Raw genomic sequence first — 16,617 nt, 5'->3', positions numbered from 1 at the left:
TCCTTTTGCTTTCAGAGAACAGATCCCTGCATATGTACGTGTTGTTTTTAGCAAGAGTAAATGAAACATGTTACAAGCTCGACTGATTATCTTAAATTGGTTGTTAGTGCAGCTGTTAACTACTCTAGTTTCCTGTTACTTTCACAACGGCAACACCTCAGCCAATCAGAGTCAACTTGCCAACCAATCAGCACCCTTTTCTCCTTTAGTACAAATAAGTTGTGATTGTTTGAAATTTGGCATTCTAGCGTTTGTCCTGATGAGTGCAAGATGAAAAGCTTCAGCAACATGTCTCTCTTTTCAGCAACATTCAAGTTCCATACTATCATGCGATTGTTTAATTAGCAGTTAACTGTGCCAAGATTTTTTGTACATTTTCATTCAGAATAATTTATTGGGAGAAAACAGATACATTGACCTTACCTTTTACGGTTATGATAATATATTGACTCTTTTTTGTTCGAGGTTTTTGATTTGCAGTATTTGATGCCTCACAGGAATACTTTCCATTGTTTTCATTATTAACTGAGATAATACGATGGACTGCTGTAGTAGCATTTAACGTTATTTGATGTAAAGGCGTTTCTGATGTAGCTTTGTAAAACTTGTAAGTTATTGGATAAGATCCCTTCAACACAGCACACGAAAGATTCAAAATACCACCTTCCACCACATTATCACCAGTGGGTGTTGGTATTAAAGTTGGTGTGGAAACTGGTACTGTTATGAAAGAAAAACAAATTCCATCAGACAAGTATCTCATTGTCTAGTACTATAAGGGCCTGTTTCCTGGCCCAAGGTAGCATGGCAATGCAAAGTTAGGCCAGTCTATGTGCATAATTATTCATAGCTGCTTGTGCAGCTTTGGCCTGTGGAAGAAGCAAACCTAATAGACAAAATCACACATTAGATGCAATTTAAAGGAATGCAGCCACTTAAAGGTAAGTGGCTAAACTGGAGTCAAAAATTTCTTAATTTGTGAGAAATTTTTGAGCAGCTGAGAAGCCGGTCCTTGGGGCCACTGCAAACCTTTCAGTCTGTGGAGGCCTTTGCACAAGTCCCAACTCATTGTTTCTTCAGACACCTAATTGCTGGATGAATAAGAAACTGAGACTGGCAGTTGGAAATGCCCTTCCCACTTTATACTAGGTTGTACGAGGAATTGGTACAAAATCTAGCCATTTCACATTGTAACGGGCCCCTGGGCCCTTCTTCCTCTTCACTGTGCTTGTAGATTGAGCATTCCACTGTTGCTGGGAAGAGGAAAGTCTGCCCTGTGTCCTGGTGTACCTACTTATTCCAGTTTTTGTTCCCATTATAAATCTTATTTAGAGGTTGTCAATAACAACAAGATACACTGAGAGGCTCAAGAGCTCTGATTCCTATAGCAAAATAGGAAGTGATGTTTAGAAATATTTTGGACATGCAGGAAAATAAAGAGAGGGAATTTCCTTGGGTCTTCTCCTGCTCCACTGCTGTAATTTTGGTAGGAATCCGGAGACCAGAAGACTCAAGTAAACTCCAAGAGCCAAATGGCCTAACTCCTGTTTCTAAGAAATTGGTGCATGTGTATAGAGGTAGCAGCACAAGGAGGAAGGTAGGAATAGGATTCTTAGGCCGGGATTCTAGGTTTTCCCTCCCAACTTTCCTTCTAAGTCCTATGTCCCTAAATATACACCATTGTCAGCAAACCTAGCTCCACTATCAGCTTTGATTCCTGACATCACCAACATTGCTCAGTTTATAGCCAACAAGAGTCTTTTTTGGGCTGTGTATTTTCCAAATCAAGTCAATATAAGTCTTACCTGTCACATTCACTTGTCTCATTGTAATTTTCAAAACATCCTTCCACTCTGCCATGCACTTGTATTCTCCTGCATCATTTGCAGTTGCTCTTTTAGAAAATACTGTGGTAGCATTATCTTTTATGTGTATTGCAGTTGTATCCTTCACAATGGTTAATTTAGGTTGTATACCATGAAACAAAGGTAAAAAATTAACCTTGCATTTAATGGTGAGAATATCTCCTTCAAATATTGTATCTGACGGTTCAATTTCAAAAACAGGATCTGAAAATGGATCTGAAATATAAGTTAGATGCAGTGAGTAAACAATGGGTAAAGGTGCTTGATGTCATTACAAAATTAACTTCTTTACTGGGGGATTTTAATCTATTGCTTTGCTGCTAGTTCATTCTATTCTACTTCCTGGCCAATAGCTGGAGTGCCTTTCTCTTAGTGCTTGCCAGCTGAGGAGAGTTGTTGATTTTCCTTTTCCTGTAGAAATATGGAAACCCCAAGGCCCTGAAAATCAATTGGTGCCCTGCAGCTTATGGGGTGAATGGGAGACTGCCTAATTTGGAGAGGATCATCACTTTCTGTGACTACTGGCACTATATAGTTGGAAAATCTAATGCATGGCTGCCTTTTGGGGGAGGAGAGTAGCTGAATGGGAAAAATGACCAGGCACTGTCCACAGACCTTATGTGGTGTTCCCTATGCCAGCTTTCTAAGGGAGATGAGCTCCATTCAATTTTACAAAAAAAAGTCTGTCCAGTCTTGCCACCCTGGTCGTGTGCCACCATGGTGGGGCTCACTGCTGCCTATCTGGAGGCCAATACACCTCATCTAACTTAGCGTACCAACCATCAGTGCTTAGCCAAGATTCTGACAGAGCTAGGGAAGTGGGAAGTCCCAGTGCAGGGTGTCTTCCCATCTGGGAAGTCCCAGTGCAGGGTGTCTTCCCATCTGGGACAAACCCCACTCCAATATTATTTTCCTTATAATGGGAGGGCTAAAGTTTTGCCCCTTATGAGACTGCCTTGATAATCCAAGAAATTTTGGAGAGCTAGCATGATTGAGTGTCTGCAGGCTTCTAATGGACTCCACTTGATTATAGCAAGAATATGGTGGAAAATCCCAGAGCAATTTTGGAGCCTTAGCCTCTGCTCAACACTTCTATCTAACCATCAGGCTGAAATTGAATTGTGCATATACATAATCTGATATCAACACTGCATTCTAATGATCTTTCACACAACATGCTGAAGCTGCAATGTATTGTGCTGTTAGATGTTTAATAACTTTCAAGTTTAAGTGCCTTTCTTTAAAGCAAAGTTGAAATTTCTTATCACTGTGTGTAGGTGGCTAGGTAGTACCGACCTGTATTGTTACTTGAAAACCTGTGAGAGAGTGGTGGTAACATGTTAGCTGGGAGGAAATTGGTGCATGGGTATAGGGATACCAGCATAAGGAGGAAGGTAGGAATAGGATTCTTAGTCTGGGATTCCAGGTTTTCCCTCCCAACTTTCCCTCAGATTCACTACAATGATGCCCAAATGGAGGACAACTAGGCTTCGTTGGCAGTAAGAGGAACTATGAGGACTTGCAGCAAAGACCTTAAAAGTAATTAAATGTCTGAATCCAGCTGCAAGATCGTGCTGAGGTCAATTTTTTGTCTGCAGCATGTTAGGGCCACGTTAATGACCTGAACCCACAAATTCAGGTCTTCATTATCTGAATGCCTGTATAAGGGCAGTAGCAGCAGCAACAGCAACAACTTACTTAGCAACCTAAACCCTCAATGCGGTTCACAAAGGCTCAATCCAAAATAACGAGGTGACCAAAAGTGATCGGTTTTAAGGAGGGTCTTAAAGAAGGAGGACGGCGACTCTAGGTAACTGAAGGCATGGCCATTACTGGCGGGGTGAAGGGAGAAATACATAAAATGCCAGAATCGGAGTAAGGGGGAGTTTGGGATGAAGGGGCAGGGAATTGTAAGGTTGAAGAAGGTTACAGAAATAGGAAGGAGTGAGGCCTTAGAAGCATTCAAAAATAAGGATGATAATTTTAATTTATGGATGTTGGGGAACCGAAAGTCAAAGTAGGTCAACAAGTCCAGGGTGATGGATTGTGTGATAGAGATTTAGCTGAGCTGAAGCTTAGTGAGAGTTGAGGATGTGAGGCCAGCCAAAAAAGAGCATTGGAATAGTTGAGGCTAGAGGTGACACAAACATGCATCAGGGTTTAAGTAGCAGATGGGTTGAGGAAGAGGAAGAAACAAGATGAAAGTAGGTGGCCTTTATGATAGAGTGGCCATGAGGAGGAAAACTTAGTTTGGGATCAAAAAGGACACAGGTTGTGTCTTAGAGGGATGTAATTAGTGGGTAGAGTGTGGAGTTTGTACTGGGGGCTGAGGAGCTATTTAGGATGGGATATTTTTATTAATTCATGGGATGCACATACGAACAAATGAATTAGGAGCAGGTTAGGCCATTTGGCCCTTTGAGCCTGCTTTGTCATTCAATGAGTTCATGGCTAATCTGATTGTGGCCTCAACTCCACATTCCACCTAGTTCCGATAACATTTGGCTTCCTTGTCAGTCAAGAATCTATCAACCTCTGCCTGAAAAATATTCATTGACCCTGCCTTCACTGCTCTCTGGGGAAGAGATTTCCAAAGATTCATGACCCTCTGAGAGAAAACATTTCTTCTCACCTCTGTCCTAAATGTGTCCCCTAGTTCTAGTCTTTCCCACAAGGGGAACCATCCATTCAGTATCCACCCTGTTAAGACCACTAAGGATCTTATATGTTTTGATAGGGCCACCTTTCAATCTTCTAAGCTCCAATGGATACAGACCTAACCTGTCCATCCTTTCCTTGTAAGATAAGCCCCACCACCCAATCCCAGGTATCAGTCGAGTGAGCCTTTTCTGAACTGTTTCTAATGCATTTATATGCTTTCATAAATAAGGAGACCAAAACTGTACGCAGTAGTCTAGCACTCTACCAAGCCTCCTAAGACAGCACCTTCCAAACCCACTACCACTATCACCTAGAAAGATGAGGGCAGCAGACACATGGGAATACTATCACCTGGAAGTTCCCCTCCAAGTCACTGACGGGAAATATATTGGCGTTCCTTCACTGTCACTGGGTCAAAATCCTGGAACTCGTTTCCTAACAGCATTGACTGCAGTGGTTCAAGAAGGCAGCTCACCGTCACCTTCTCAAGGGCAATTAAGGATGGGCAATAAATGCTGGCCTAGCCAGTGATGCCTACATCCCTTGAATGAATAAAAGAAATGTGGTCTCACACCAACACCCTGTACAACTGGAGCAAAACATCCCCACTTTTATATTCTATTCCCCTTGCAATAAATGACAAATTACATTTGCTCCCTAATCACTTGCTGTACCTGCCTACTAACTTTTCCTGATTCATGTAGCAGGACACCCAGATCCCTCTTTGCCTCAGAGTTCTGCAATCTGTCTTCATTTAAGTCATATGCTGCTTTTCTATTCTTCCTGCCAAAGTGGACACATTTATTTTTTCCCACATTATACTCCATCTGCTAAATTTTTTCCCACTTACTCAACCTATGTCCCTTTGCAGCCTCCTTGTATGCTTGTCACAACTTACTTTCCGACCTATCTTTGTGTCATCAGCAAATTTAGCAACCATACATTTGGTCCCTTCATCCAAATCATTGATATAAATTGTAAATAGTTGAGGCTCCAGCATTGATCCCTGTGGCACTCCACTTGTCACAACTTGCTAACATGAAAATAACATAGGCGTCGGTGATAAGGTCAGCATTTATTGCCCATCCCTGAAGGGATGGTGGTGGTGAGTTGCCTTTTTGAATTGCTAGAGTCTAACTGATGTAGGTACACAGATAGTGCTATTATAGAGCGAGTTCCAGGATTTTGAGCCAGTGACAGTAAAGGAATAGCAATATAGTTCCAAGTCAAGATGGTGTGTTTCTTGGAGGGAAATATGCAGGTGGTGGAGTCCCCATGTACCTGCTACCCTTTTGTCTTCTAGGTGGGTTTGGAAGGTGATATTGAAGGAGGCTTAGCGAATTGCTGCAGTACATCTTATGCATTGGTGTTGGAGGGGACGAATGTTTAATGTGGTGAATGAGTGCTAATTAAGTGGATTGCTTTGTTCCGGATGGGGTCAAGGTTCCTGAGTGTTATGGGAGCTGCACTTATCCATCACACTTCTGACTTGTGCCTTATAGATGAAGGACAGGCTCTGGCGAGTCAGGAGGTGAGTTACTCACCGCAGAATTCCCTGTCTCTGACCTGCTCTTGTAGGCACCAGCATTTATATGACTGGTCCAGTTCAGATTCTGATTAATGGTAACTCCCAAGATGTTGATAGTTTTAGATAAGAAATGATAATGCCATTAAATGTCAAGGGGAGATGGTTAGATCCTCTCTTGTTGGAGATGGTCATTGCCTGGCATTTTCATGGCATGAATGTTACTCGTCAATTATCAGCCCAAGCCTCAATGTTGCCCAGATTTTGCTACATGCACGCATGATTGCTTCTTTATCTGAGGAGTTGTGAATGATACTGAAAACTGTAAAATCACTAGTTAACATCCCCACTCACCACATCGCCATTCCTTAAAGACTCCATCAATTTCCTCTAAGAATTACAGCAGGAAGAACAGCTGCAGAATTTTAGCGCCATAATATTTAAATACATTAGAGTATATGGTTATGCTGGGTTTCTACTCTTTGGGCATTTGCCTAGTTTCCCCTGGAGTTACAGTCAGAGGCTGGGAGAAGCCCCCATGGAATTTGGGGCTTTGTAGTACATAGAATTACAAGAATAGAAGTAACAATGTTTTTAACTCTTCAGGTATTTCATGATGCGAGTTAACTTACCTTGTACAATAATTTGTACTATTTCACTGTGCTTTGATTCAATCAGGGGGCCATTCCCTTGGACAGCACAGCTATAGGTTTTTTCTGTAGCTGCTGTCACTTTCAGTTGATACATTGAAAAATCATTATTGCTTTTTATGTCATGGAAGCGGTATGATTTTTGTCCATCTTTATATTTGTAGAATATGAATGTAAGAGGAGGAATTTCTTCAGATGTACAGCGTAGCTCAGTTGAATCTCCCACTGTCACATTTATTGGATGTATGGTGAGTACAGGCGCCTGTAAGTTTCCTAAGGTGTACAAACAGGAAATTGTGACATTTTCTGTCATGTGAAATCATTTTCATGCGTAAGAAGGTAAGAGAGAAAGAACATCCAGTTAATCCAGATTTTGCTTATGGTCCATATTCTGCACATCTAAAGACCATTTTATCTTTTCTATTACGTGGTATTGTATAGTATTTGCAGTATTTACAGGCCATTCAGTCTAATTGATCCATTCTAGCATTTATGCTCCTCACAAGCCTCCTCCACCCTTCTTCATCTAACTCCCAAAACATATTCTATTCCTTTCTCTACTTTTCAATTCAATTCATCTAGAAATGAACCGCTGTGCTTTGTTTTTTTTTCATATTCATTCATGGGAAGTGGGTGTTGCTGACAAGCCCTGCATTTTTTTGCCTATGCTAATTGCCTTTGGATAAATAGTGTTGAGCCACCTTCATGGAGGCAACTAAGTGGCTTCCTAGTGCATTTGCGAGGGCGCTTAAGGGCCGATCACATTGCTGTGGGTTTTGAGTCATATGTAGGCCAGACCAGATAAAGATAGCAGATTTCATTGAATCATTACAGTGCTGAAGAAGGCCCATTTGGCCCATCATGTCCATGCTGGCTCTGCTAAGGAGCAATTCATGTACTGCCTCTCCTCCACCCTCTCCCTACATCCCTGCACATTCCTCCTTTCCTTAACGACATTAGTGAGCAACAATCTGGTATTTTCATGTTCACCATGACTGATACTAGCTTTTTATTCCATATTTAATTCATTGAATTTAAATGGAATTACACTTATTCTCCTTTACATATTGACGAGGGTCATGTTATCTTAAATTTGTATAAAATGAAAATACTGATTCCTGAGCTCTTCAAATCACAAGGCATCTAGTCAGAGCAGATAGGGAGAAACTGTTCTCAATGGCAGAAAGGTCAAGAATCAGAGGGCACAGATTTAAAGCAATGGACAAAAGAACCTAAAGCGATATGAGGAAAAAATGTTCACGTGGCGAGAAGTCACAATCTGGAATGCGCTGCCTGAAACAGTGATGGAAGCAGATTCAAACGTGGCTTTCAAAAGGGAATTTGAATGGGCACCTGAAGGGAAACACTCTGTGGAGTTACAGGGAAAGCCAGGGGAGTAGGACCAGCTAAATTGTTCCTGCAGAAAACTAGCATGGACTCGACAGGCTGAATGGCGCCCTTCTGTACTCTAATCTTTCTTTGTTTCTGAATGGATGATGTTCACTGCAGTATAAAAATCCTGTTTATGACTGCTTTGTGATTTAATTTGATATAGTGCAGAGAAGAGTTCTCCCATCCCTCATATCTCACATATTTACAACAATAATATCTCCAACAGTAACAATTCAAAATACTCATTATGAACACCTCAGTTGGAATCATGTTACTGGTCACGGAGGTGTAAGCTGTGCCTCAGTGTTATTGTTGTTGCCTCTGGGACAGAGGTTGGTGTGTTCAAGCCCCACTCCAGCATCTTGCACACGCAACCTAGCTGGTGCCAGTGAAACACTGAGGGAGTGCTGCGCTTTTGAATGAGAAGTTAAACATAGATCCTTTCTGTGCTCTCAAGTGGATATAAAAAATTTCCCATGACACATTCAAAGAAGAACTGTGGTGATCTCCCTGGTGCTGTACCCATCAACCAATGGCTAGAATGGATATTCATCAATGTCACATTACTGTTTGTGGGATTTAGTTGTGTAATAGTTGGCAGTTTTGCTTCCTATATTACAATGGTGGCTATACTCCAAAAAGTACTTCACTGATCGTAAAGTGTTTTGGGAAGTGCTGAGGTCATGAAAAGAAACTTAAGTTCTTTCTTCATATTCTATGTTATCTGTTATACATTCCATATTTCACAATACCTTGCACTGTTAGAAATGTGGGTTCACTTTCTCTCCTTTCACTTCCTGCTTCCATGACACAACAATAGTATCCGGAATGTGATGCCCGAGCTGATTGTATTGTATACTGGGAATCTTTCCTATCAGATGTACCATTTTGCAGCAGGATATCTTTGTTTTGTCCCTTATAAAATAAGTACAAAACCTGAGATGTTTGACCAGGAAGTGTCACAATGTTTCCAGAGCAAGTCAGGGTAATTTTGCTTCCCTCTTTAATATTTCTTTGATCGTTAGGATCATGAAGTATTTTAACACTGTTTATAGACACACCTATAAGAGAATAGAAACAGATTAAATTCAATTTCTGCAATACTTTTTCCCCATTATACCTGCACAGAAACCATCATTAGAGTACATCATTTGTGTTTATTTCTGGTTATGTAGTTTAGAATAAGTCTGCCAAAAGATTTGGACATTGCTGAAAAAATCAAACCCCTAAATGGCTTACAAATGCAAAATACTGCAGATGCTGAAAATCTGAAACAAGAAGCAAAAATGCTCGAAATACTCAACAGTTTCGGCTGGAGAGAGAAACAGAGTTAACGCATCAGCTTAATGGCCTTTTATCAGAACTGAAAATTTAAATGTAACAGGTTTTCAACAAGTACGGAGGTGGGAGAAGGGGTGGGTGGTGGTGAGGGGTATAAAAGGGAAGGTTTGTGATAGGGCAGAAGGCAAGAATGATTAAATGACTGAAGGAATATGATAATGGGACACATAAGGAAACAAAAGATGAGTCTACAGTGGTGTAAAAGAAAATTGTAGACTCATCACCAACAATTGTTAGCTGAAAATCAGAAGGCAGAGGCTATGATTTGAAATTGTTGAACTCAGTGTTAAGACAATAGGTTGTAAGGTGCCTAATTAAAAGGTGAGATTCTCTTCTTTGAGCTTACATTGAACTTTGTTGAAAAAGTGTATGTTTCCAAGGTCAGAGGGAGAGCAGAGAATTAAAATGACAGGTGACTGGAAGCTCAGAGTCACACTTGTAGATTGAATGGAAGTGTTCAGCAAGCAGATACTGAATCTGCATTTGAGGAGTGGACTAGGGTGTTGTGGAAAAAACAATTCCTTCAGAATGCAGAAGGGGAATGGAAGAAGTGTTTGGAGATGGCATCATGCTGAAGATGGCAGAGGCTAATCCTTTGAATATGAAAATAAAAGTAAAATACTGCGGGTGCTGGAAATCTGAAAAAAAACAAAGTGCTGGAAATACTCAGCAGGTCTTGCAGCATCTGTGAAGACAGAATCAGAGTTAACATTGAGTCAAATATGACTCCTCATTAGATTTGAAGCAAGATGGAAATGTTTTATGCTGTTGAAAGAGAGGAATCGGCAGGAAGAACAAAAGGGAAGGTGTAGGATACGAGGCGGGAGAGATTAAATGACATATGCACCCTGACAATATTCTGGCGATAGTACTGAAGACTTGTGCTCCAGAGCTTGCTGCGCCCCTACCTAGCTCTTCCAGTACAGCTACAGCACTGGCATCCAACTGGCAACGTGGAAAATTGCCCAGATATATCCTGTACACAAAAAACGGGACAAATCCAACCCGACCAATTGCCACCCATCAGAATACTCTCGATCATTAGTAAAAGTAATGGAAGGGGTCATAACTGTGCTTTAAACGGCACTTGCTTAGCAATAACCTGCTCACTTTGGGTTCTTCCAGGGCCACTCAGGTTCTGACCTCATTACAGACTTGGTTCAAACATGGACAAAAGAGCTGAACTCCAGAAGTGAGGTGAGAGGGACTGTCCTTAACACCAAGGTAGCATTCGATCATGTGTGGCATCAAGGAGCCCTAGCAAAACTGGAGTCAATGGGAATCAGGGGGAAAACTCTCTGCTGGTTGGAGTCATACCTAGCACAAAGAAAGATGGTTGTGGTTGTTGGAGGTCAGTCATCTCAGCTCCAGGACATACTGCAGGAGTTCCTCAGGGCAGTGTCCTAGGCCCAACCATCTTCAGCTGCTTCATCAATGACCTTCCTTCCATCATAAGGTCAGAAGTGGGGATGTTCGCTGATGATTCACAGTGTTCAGCACCATTCGCAACTCCTCAGATACTGAAGCAGTCCATGTCCAAATGCAGCAAGACCTGGACAATATCCAAGCTTCTGCTGACAAGTGGCAAGTAACATTCATGTTGCACAAGTGCCAGGCAATGACCATCTCCAAGATAGAATCTAACTATTGCCTCTTGACATTCAATAGCATTACCATTGCTGAATCCTCCATTATCAACATCCTGGGGGTTATCGTTGACCAGAAACTGAACTGGACTAGCCATATAAATACTGTGGCTACAAGAACAGGTGAGAGGCTAGGAATCCTGTGGCAAATAACTCATCCCTAGACTCCCCAAAGCCTGTACACCATCTACAAGGCACAAGTCAGGAGTGTGATGGAACGCTCTCCACCTGCCTAGATGAATGCAGTTCCAACAACACTCAGGAAACTTGACACCATCCAGGTCAAAGTAGCCTGGTTGATTGGTACCCCTTCCACAAACAATCCCTCCAACACTGACGAACAGTGGCAGCAGTGTATACTATCCACAAGATGCACTGCAGAAACTCACCAGAACTCCTTAGGCAGCACCTGCCAAACACACTACCGCTACCATATAGAAGGACAAGGGCAGCAGATACATGGGAACACCACCACCTGGAAGTTCCCTTCTAAGCCACTCACCGTCTTGACCTAGAAATATATCGCTGTTTCTTCACTGTCTCTAGTTCAAAAACCTGAAGCTCCCTTTCTAACAGCACTGTGGATGTACCTACACCAAATGGATTGCAGCGGTTCAAGAAGTCAGCTCATCATCACCTTCTCAAGGGCAACTAGGGATGGGCAATAAATGTTGGCCCAGCCAGCGATGCCCACACCCAGTAAATAAAAAAAACACATATGTCACGGAACAAAAGTAAAAGGTGTGGTATTGGGTGTAAAGAAACAAAGCATTTGTCCTGAGTGAGTGTGAATGGCAGAATAATGACAGGTTTGTTTGAAAGCAAAAACATGAAAAACAAGATTCAAACCAGAATATGGCAAAAATAAGAATCAGCATAGAGGACAGAGTTCATAGTCTGAAATTGTTGAACTCAGTGTTGAGTCCAGAAGCTGTAAAGTGCGCAACTGGAAGATGTGGTGCTGCCCTTTGAACTTGCATTGAGCTTTACTGAAACATTGCAGTAGGCCAAGGATAGAAATATGAGTGTGAGAACAAGATCATGAATTAAAATGGAAGCAACCAGGTGCTGAGTCATGCTTGTCAAACTGAGTGGAGGTGTTCCACAAAGTGATCACTCAAGCTGCATTTGGTCTCTTCGGTGTAAAGGAAACTGCTTTGTGAGCAATGAATACAGTATACTAACTTTAAAGAAGTACAAGTACATTGCTGCTTCACCTTGAAGGAGTGTTTGGGCCATGGACAGTTGTGGAGGGGGGAGATAAAAGGGCAGGTATTACACCTCTTGTGATTGCATGAAAAGTGGGTGAGATGTTGGGACTGTTAAGGAGTGGTGATGTGAAGTGTCAGAGATGGTCCACGTGAAGGTTAGGGGAAATTAGAAATTGGAAGCAAAATTGATGAAATTTTCCAGTTCAGGGGGCAGCACCAGTCATCAATGTACCAGAAAAAAAGGTGAGGGTGGGGACCCTTGTGGAACAAAGCATGTTCCACACATTCTATGTAAAGGCAGGCATATCTAGAAATCATGAAGATTCCCAGAGTGACACATTTTATTTAAAGGAAATGAGTGAAGTCAAAGGACTCAAAGTTTAAATTAGGAACAAATTCAGTCAGGTGGAGGAAGTGGAGGACCCCTCAGGTTTTCCTTGTGGGGGATGAAGGTGGTGGTGTCCATGGCGAAAAGGAACTGGTTAGGAAGAGAAAAGTGGAAACTGTTAAAGTGGAGGACGGCACCAGAACGCTCATGGATTTAGGTAGGAAAAGGCTGGATAAGGGGGGAAAATAGAGTCAAGATAGGAAGAAATTTGGTGGGATAAGCACAGGCTGAAACAAAGGTTTACCAGTGCAGCACTGTTTGTGCATCTTGGAAATGAGTTAGAAGTGGGGCTGTACAGGATTTGGGTTTGTGATGTTGGAGGCTGTGGTGGGGTGAGATGAGGTCAGTGATGGTCTGAAAAATGTTAGCTAGATAGCTATTTGATAGTGAAGCTGTGGTTTGGGGGAAGTAGGACAAGGTATCAGAAAGTTGGCATTCAGCCTTGGTAAAGCAAAGGTCTGCTCAGCAAAAAACACAGCGCTGCCCTTGCCAGCAGATTTAATGACAATGTCTGAGTCAGGCCTGAGAGAACAGATTGCTGCAAGATCAGAAATAGGTAGGTGAGTGAGAAGAGGTGAAAAATCAGAACACAACATAAGGAAGTCAAGCTGATGAAAGGGAAATCTGACCATTATGCCAGAAGATTCTCCACACAGAGGACTGAAATTTTACGCAGAAGGAGAGCTTCTCATGAATGTGCTATTTAGAACCTGCTCCCGTATCCTCCGCCCCCCCCCCCCCCAGAAAATGGCATGGGCTGAGTTAGGGGGGGCTGGACTTCCAGATTTGGGCTTCTGCCTGCAGTTCTGCACAGATGGAGAGTGAAAATGCCAGCAGAAACCTGAATCTGGAAGTCCCATCCCCAAAATAGGACCCTACCATTTTCATGGGGTGGGGGAGGGGGGGAAAAGGGGAATGGGGGCATATTCATGGTTCCCAGAGGCAGCTGCTTGTACAAATCAGCAGCTGCCTCCACTTGCGAGGTAGGTGTCGGAAACCCGAAGTGTGTAGATTAGACCTGGTAGGAGCAGTTCTGAATCTTGTGGATTTGTTTGGATTGCCAAGGTACCTTTTTGGAGAGGTAAGGTATCAGAGCACCTTTAGGAGAGACAAGACATCCTTTGGGACAGGTCAGGTGCTCTAAAAGTAGATATAATTGTGAGTAAAAAGTGCATAAATTTATTGGAACTGCCAAAGCTGTCAAAGAACTGTCCAAGCTGTTAAAGAACTTAAAACTAATGGGAACTGTCAAAGTTGTCAAGGGATTTAACTCTGCTGGGCTTTAAATTTTAAAAAAAGTGTGGAGTTTACAGAGAAATCAGTGCTTGATATTTCACTGTCTGTTGACATAGACCGGAGATCTATCATTATAGGATTTGTGCTGGCTGACTGATTTTACAAACTTACATTATCACAGGGGGGTGCCTGTTAAGTTGGCAGTTTGATTGACAGCTCCAAGTAGTTACAGAATAGAAACATTTGTTTTCATAAGAAATTTGTTGAAGGAATTTCAATGCATTGAGCTTTTTTATCAATAATAATGTTTTTTTAAATAGTGGTGTCTTCAATAGGCACATTAATTTTGTCAACATTGTCAACAATGAGGTTTGCTCGTGGTGGATATTAGGTGAGTTGGCATGGATGGGGTAAGGGCAAATGATGGTGGGTGGGGGGCACAGACTAAGTTGCCATTGGGGCTATAAAGGCCCATGGGGGTGAGTGGGGCATAGGTTGGCATAGGGAGTATGAGCTATATGGACTTTCTGAATTAATGTGAAAATATATAATTAATTGACATCTGCTTCAATTTAAATTTTATCTGACAATATATTTATTACAATTTGAAGAGAGTTTCCACGCACTTAATTTCTTGTTGATGAAAACCACCACAAAAATGATAAAATATCTATGGTGAAGCATTTTAGTGAGCTGTCGGCTGCCTCCCCACAAAAATATATGCAAACAGATTAAACAAATATTATAATTCTCAAACACATTAAAAATTTCACAGCTCTGGACACAATGGGGTAGATTTTGATCTTGTGCGACAATGTAAAATGGGAGATTGAGACACAGCGACTGGCTTTACATCTCTCCCATTTTTATTTTCATTGACTTACTGTCAAAGTCATGATCTACCCCATCATTTTAAACTCATTTTTGTACCTAATAGACCATAGTAACATTTACAGAACATTGAGGGGTCCATTGGAACCCTTCACATACCTATGGCACTGATAGACTAATAGGTTTTACAGCTCACTTGTTGATTCAGACCCATACAGAAATTGCTGGAGTTAAACATTTGTTATCACATGCTTTTTGCCTTGCTCATAAAATAGAGGTCAGAACATTCATGGATTAACGTTTAACATTTCTTACCTCTCTGTGTCTCTGTTTTATTCACTTCAACTATAATGAAAACAAAAGTTTAGATATTTTATATTGTATTTATCTGTTAAAAAATTCAAAACTACAATAATTAATCATGCCATACATTTTTAAAAAAAGATCTGGTTTAACAATTATTTGTTGATACAAGAAGACCAAGGATTTGAGTCAGATTCTCTGCTGCAGACACAGTTCAATGAAGAATTTTCCAGATTACATGGGGTTTACCTATTGCATGTGACATAATTAATACCAACCTTTAAATAAATATAAGAAATCTGTATAATTATATGGTGCTTTGTTGTGTCTGGCAAGTATTCCTTTACTTTTGTAGCAGAAAGGGAAGATTTCCTCTGTACCCCCAAGTGTTAAGAAATTGTTAAGAATCTTTAGAATTTTGTTGCGCATTGTGCACAGAGGATCTTCTCCCCATGATTACTTTGCCGAAATAATAAAATAAATCTTACTTACTTAGTAGTAAAGTTAGAAGCGGAAAAGTGACTTTCAACATCTTTGTTGCAATCCTTTGATCAAATAAATGTTTTTCCTGTAAGAACAGCACCAAGCAATTGACGATGTACTGGATCTGGGACTGGCTTGATGCGCTGCTAAAGAAGTAAATGAGATTGCTTTAAAAGAAAAGCGAACAAAGAGCCGTATTTCTCAGAGTGAAGGCAGACCCTGGTTAAAAGAGGAAGCAAGTTTGCATAAAGTTTTGCACAGTTTTCAGCCAAGCTCTCAAGTTTAGATGGTGTAGGAGGATAAGATTTGTTGTCACATTTTTTTTTACATTGTACATAAAATCAGCTTTATAGGGAGAGGTGAGGATATTTACAAATATTCTTTACCTTGTCTGTGGCTGTTTTACTGGCTTTCACTGAAGTAATGAAAATGCAATCTTTCGACATTCATTTTTGCAGAGGCTAGTATTAAAACAATATTGTTGTCTTGTAGAGGTGAGCTCAAAGCTCAACCATCTATGCACAGCAAATAGAGCCCACCATATACTCATGCTGGTGCTTTGCTTCAAGATGTAGGAAATTAAACCACCTCAGCCAATTTATATTGAAGTACTGTTTCCAAAGATCATGTTGCAACATTAATCATGCGTAAATGTAAAGAAAGTTCACAGATCTACAGATCTAGAAATTAGAGATCTACACCAGTTTTGCACCAGTTCTGAGCTAAGACGGTGGAGAAGGGAATAAAGGAATTTTGCAAACAAGATCTGCAAAATTGAATTGTTTAAACTTTCAACTCTGCCCATTTGTACCAGAATTTTGCTTTGGGGCCCTGCAACCCAGGACCCCAATTTGTACAGTAAAGCATCCTTAGGCTTGTTTCAGGCATCAGAAAGGATGGGTTGTCAGTGCCTTGGTCAAGATGACTGCCCTGATTTTCAACTCCTGGCTGCCTGTGGAGTGTTTTGTGCAAAACAGAGAACTATGTGTTGAAATTTTACACACCCCAGTATAAATGAATATATATACTTATAAAGTATTAGGCCAGCTTTTACTTGAAAAACGTCTGTGTGTTCACAACACACA

General features: G+C 41.2%; 1 protein-coding gene across 7 annotated transcripts in view; it reads right to left on the bottom strand.

Moving 5' to 3' along the window:
* LOC121293589 (platelet endothelial cell adhesion molecule-like) overlaps window positions 1–15,955 on the bottom strand; it is a 92,113-nt gene extending 76,158 nt beyond the window's left edge. For 5 of the 7 annotated variants that reach the window (XM_041216665.1, XM_041216667.1, XM_041216668.1 and 2 more), the window contains exons 1-6: window positions 15,542–15,715; window positions 15,062–15,091; window positions 8,846–9,154; window positions 6,684–6,974; window positions 1,806–2,081; window positions 424–720 (exon numbers count right to left, since the gene is read on the bottom strand). In XM_041216665.1, the coding sequence (XP_041072599.1) occupies window positions 424–720; window positions 1,806–2,081; window positions 6,684–6,974; window positions 8,846–9,154; window positions 15,062–15,091; window positions 15,542–15,581 (1,243 nt within the window). In that variant the 5' untranslated portion in view covers window positions 15,582–15,715. Of the gene's footprint in view, window positions 1–423; window positions 721–1,805; window positions 2,082–6,683; window positions 6,975–8,845; window positions 9,155–15,061; window positions 15,092–15,541; window positions 15,724–15,918 lie in introns of those variants that run through there. The other 2 variants (XM_041216664.1, XM_041216662.1) reach the window with 2 other exon arrangements.
* Window positions 15,956–16,617: the final 662 nt, after the last annotated feature.

Source organism: Carcharodon carcharias, chromosome 22 (genome assembly GCF_017639515.1).
Source record: "Carcharodon carcharias isolate sCarCar2 chromosome 22, sCarCar2.pri, whole genome shotgun sequence".
In the NCBI taxonomy this organism is placed as follows: domain Eukaryota; kingdom Metazoa; phylum Chordata; class Chondrichthyes; order Lamniformes; family Lamnidae; genus Carcharodon; species Carcharodon carcharias.
The sequence above is the reverse complement of the archived record's forward strand: the minus strand, read 5'-3'. Positions and strand labels throughout refer to the sequence as shown.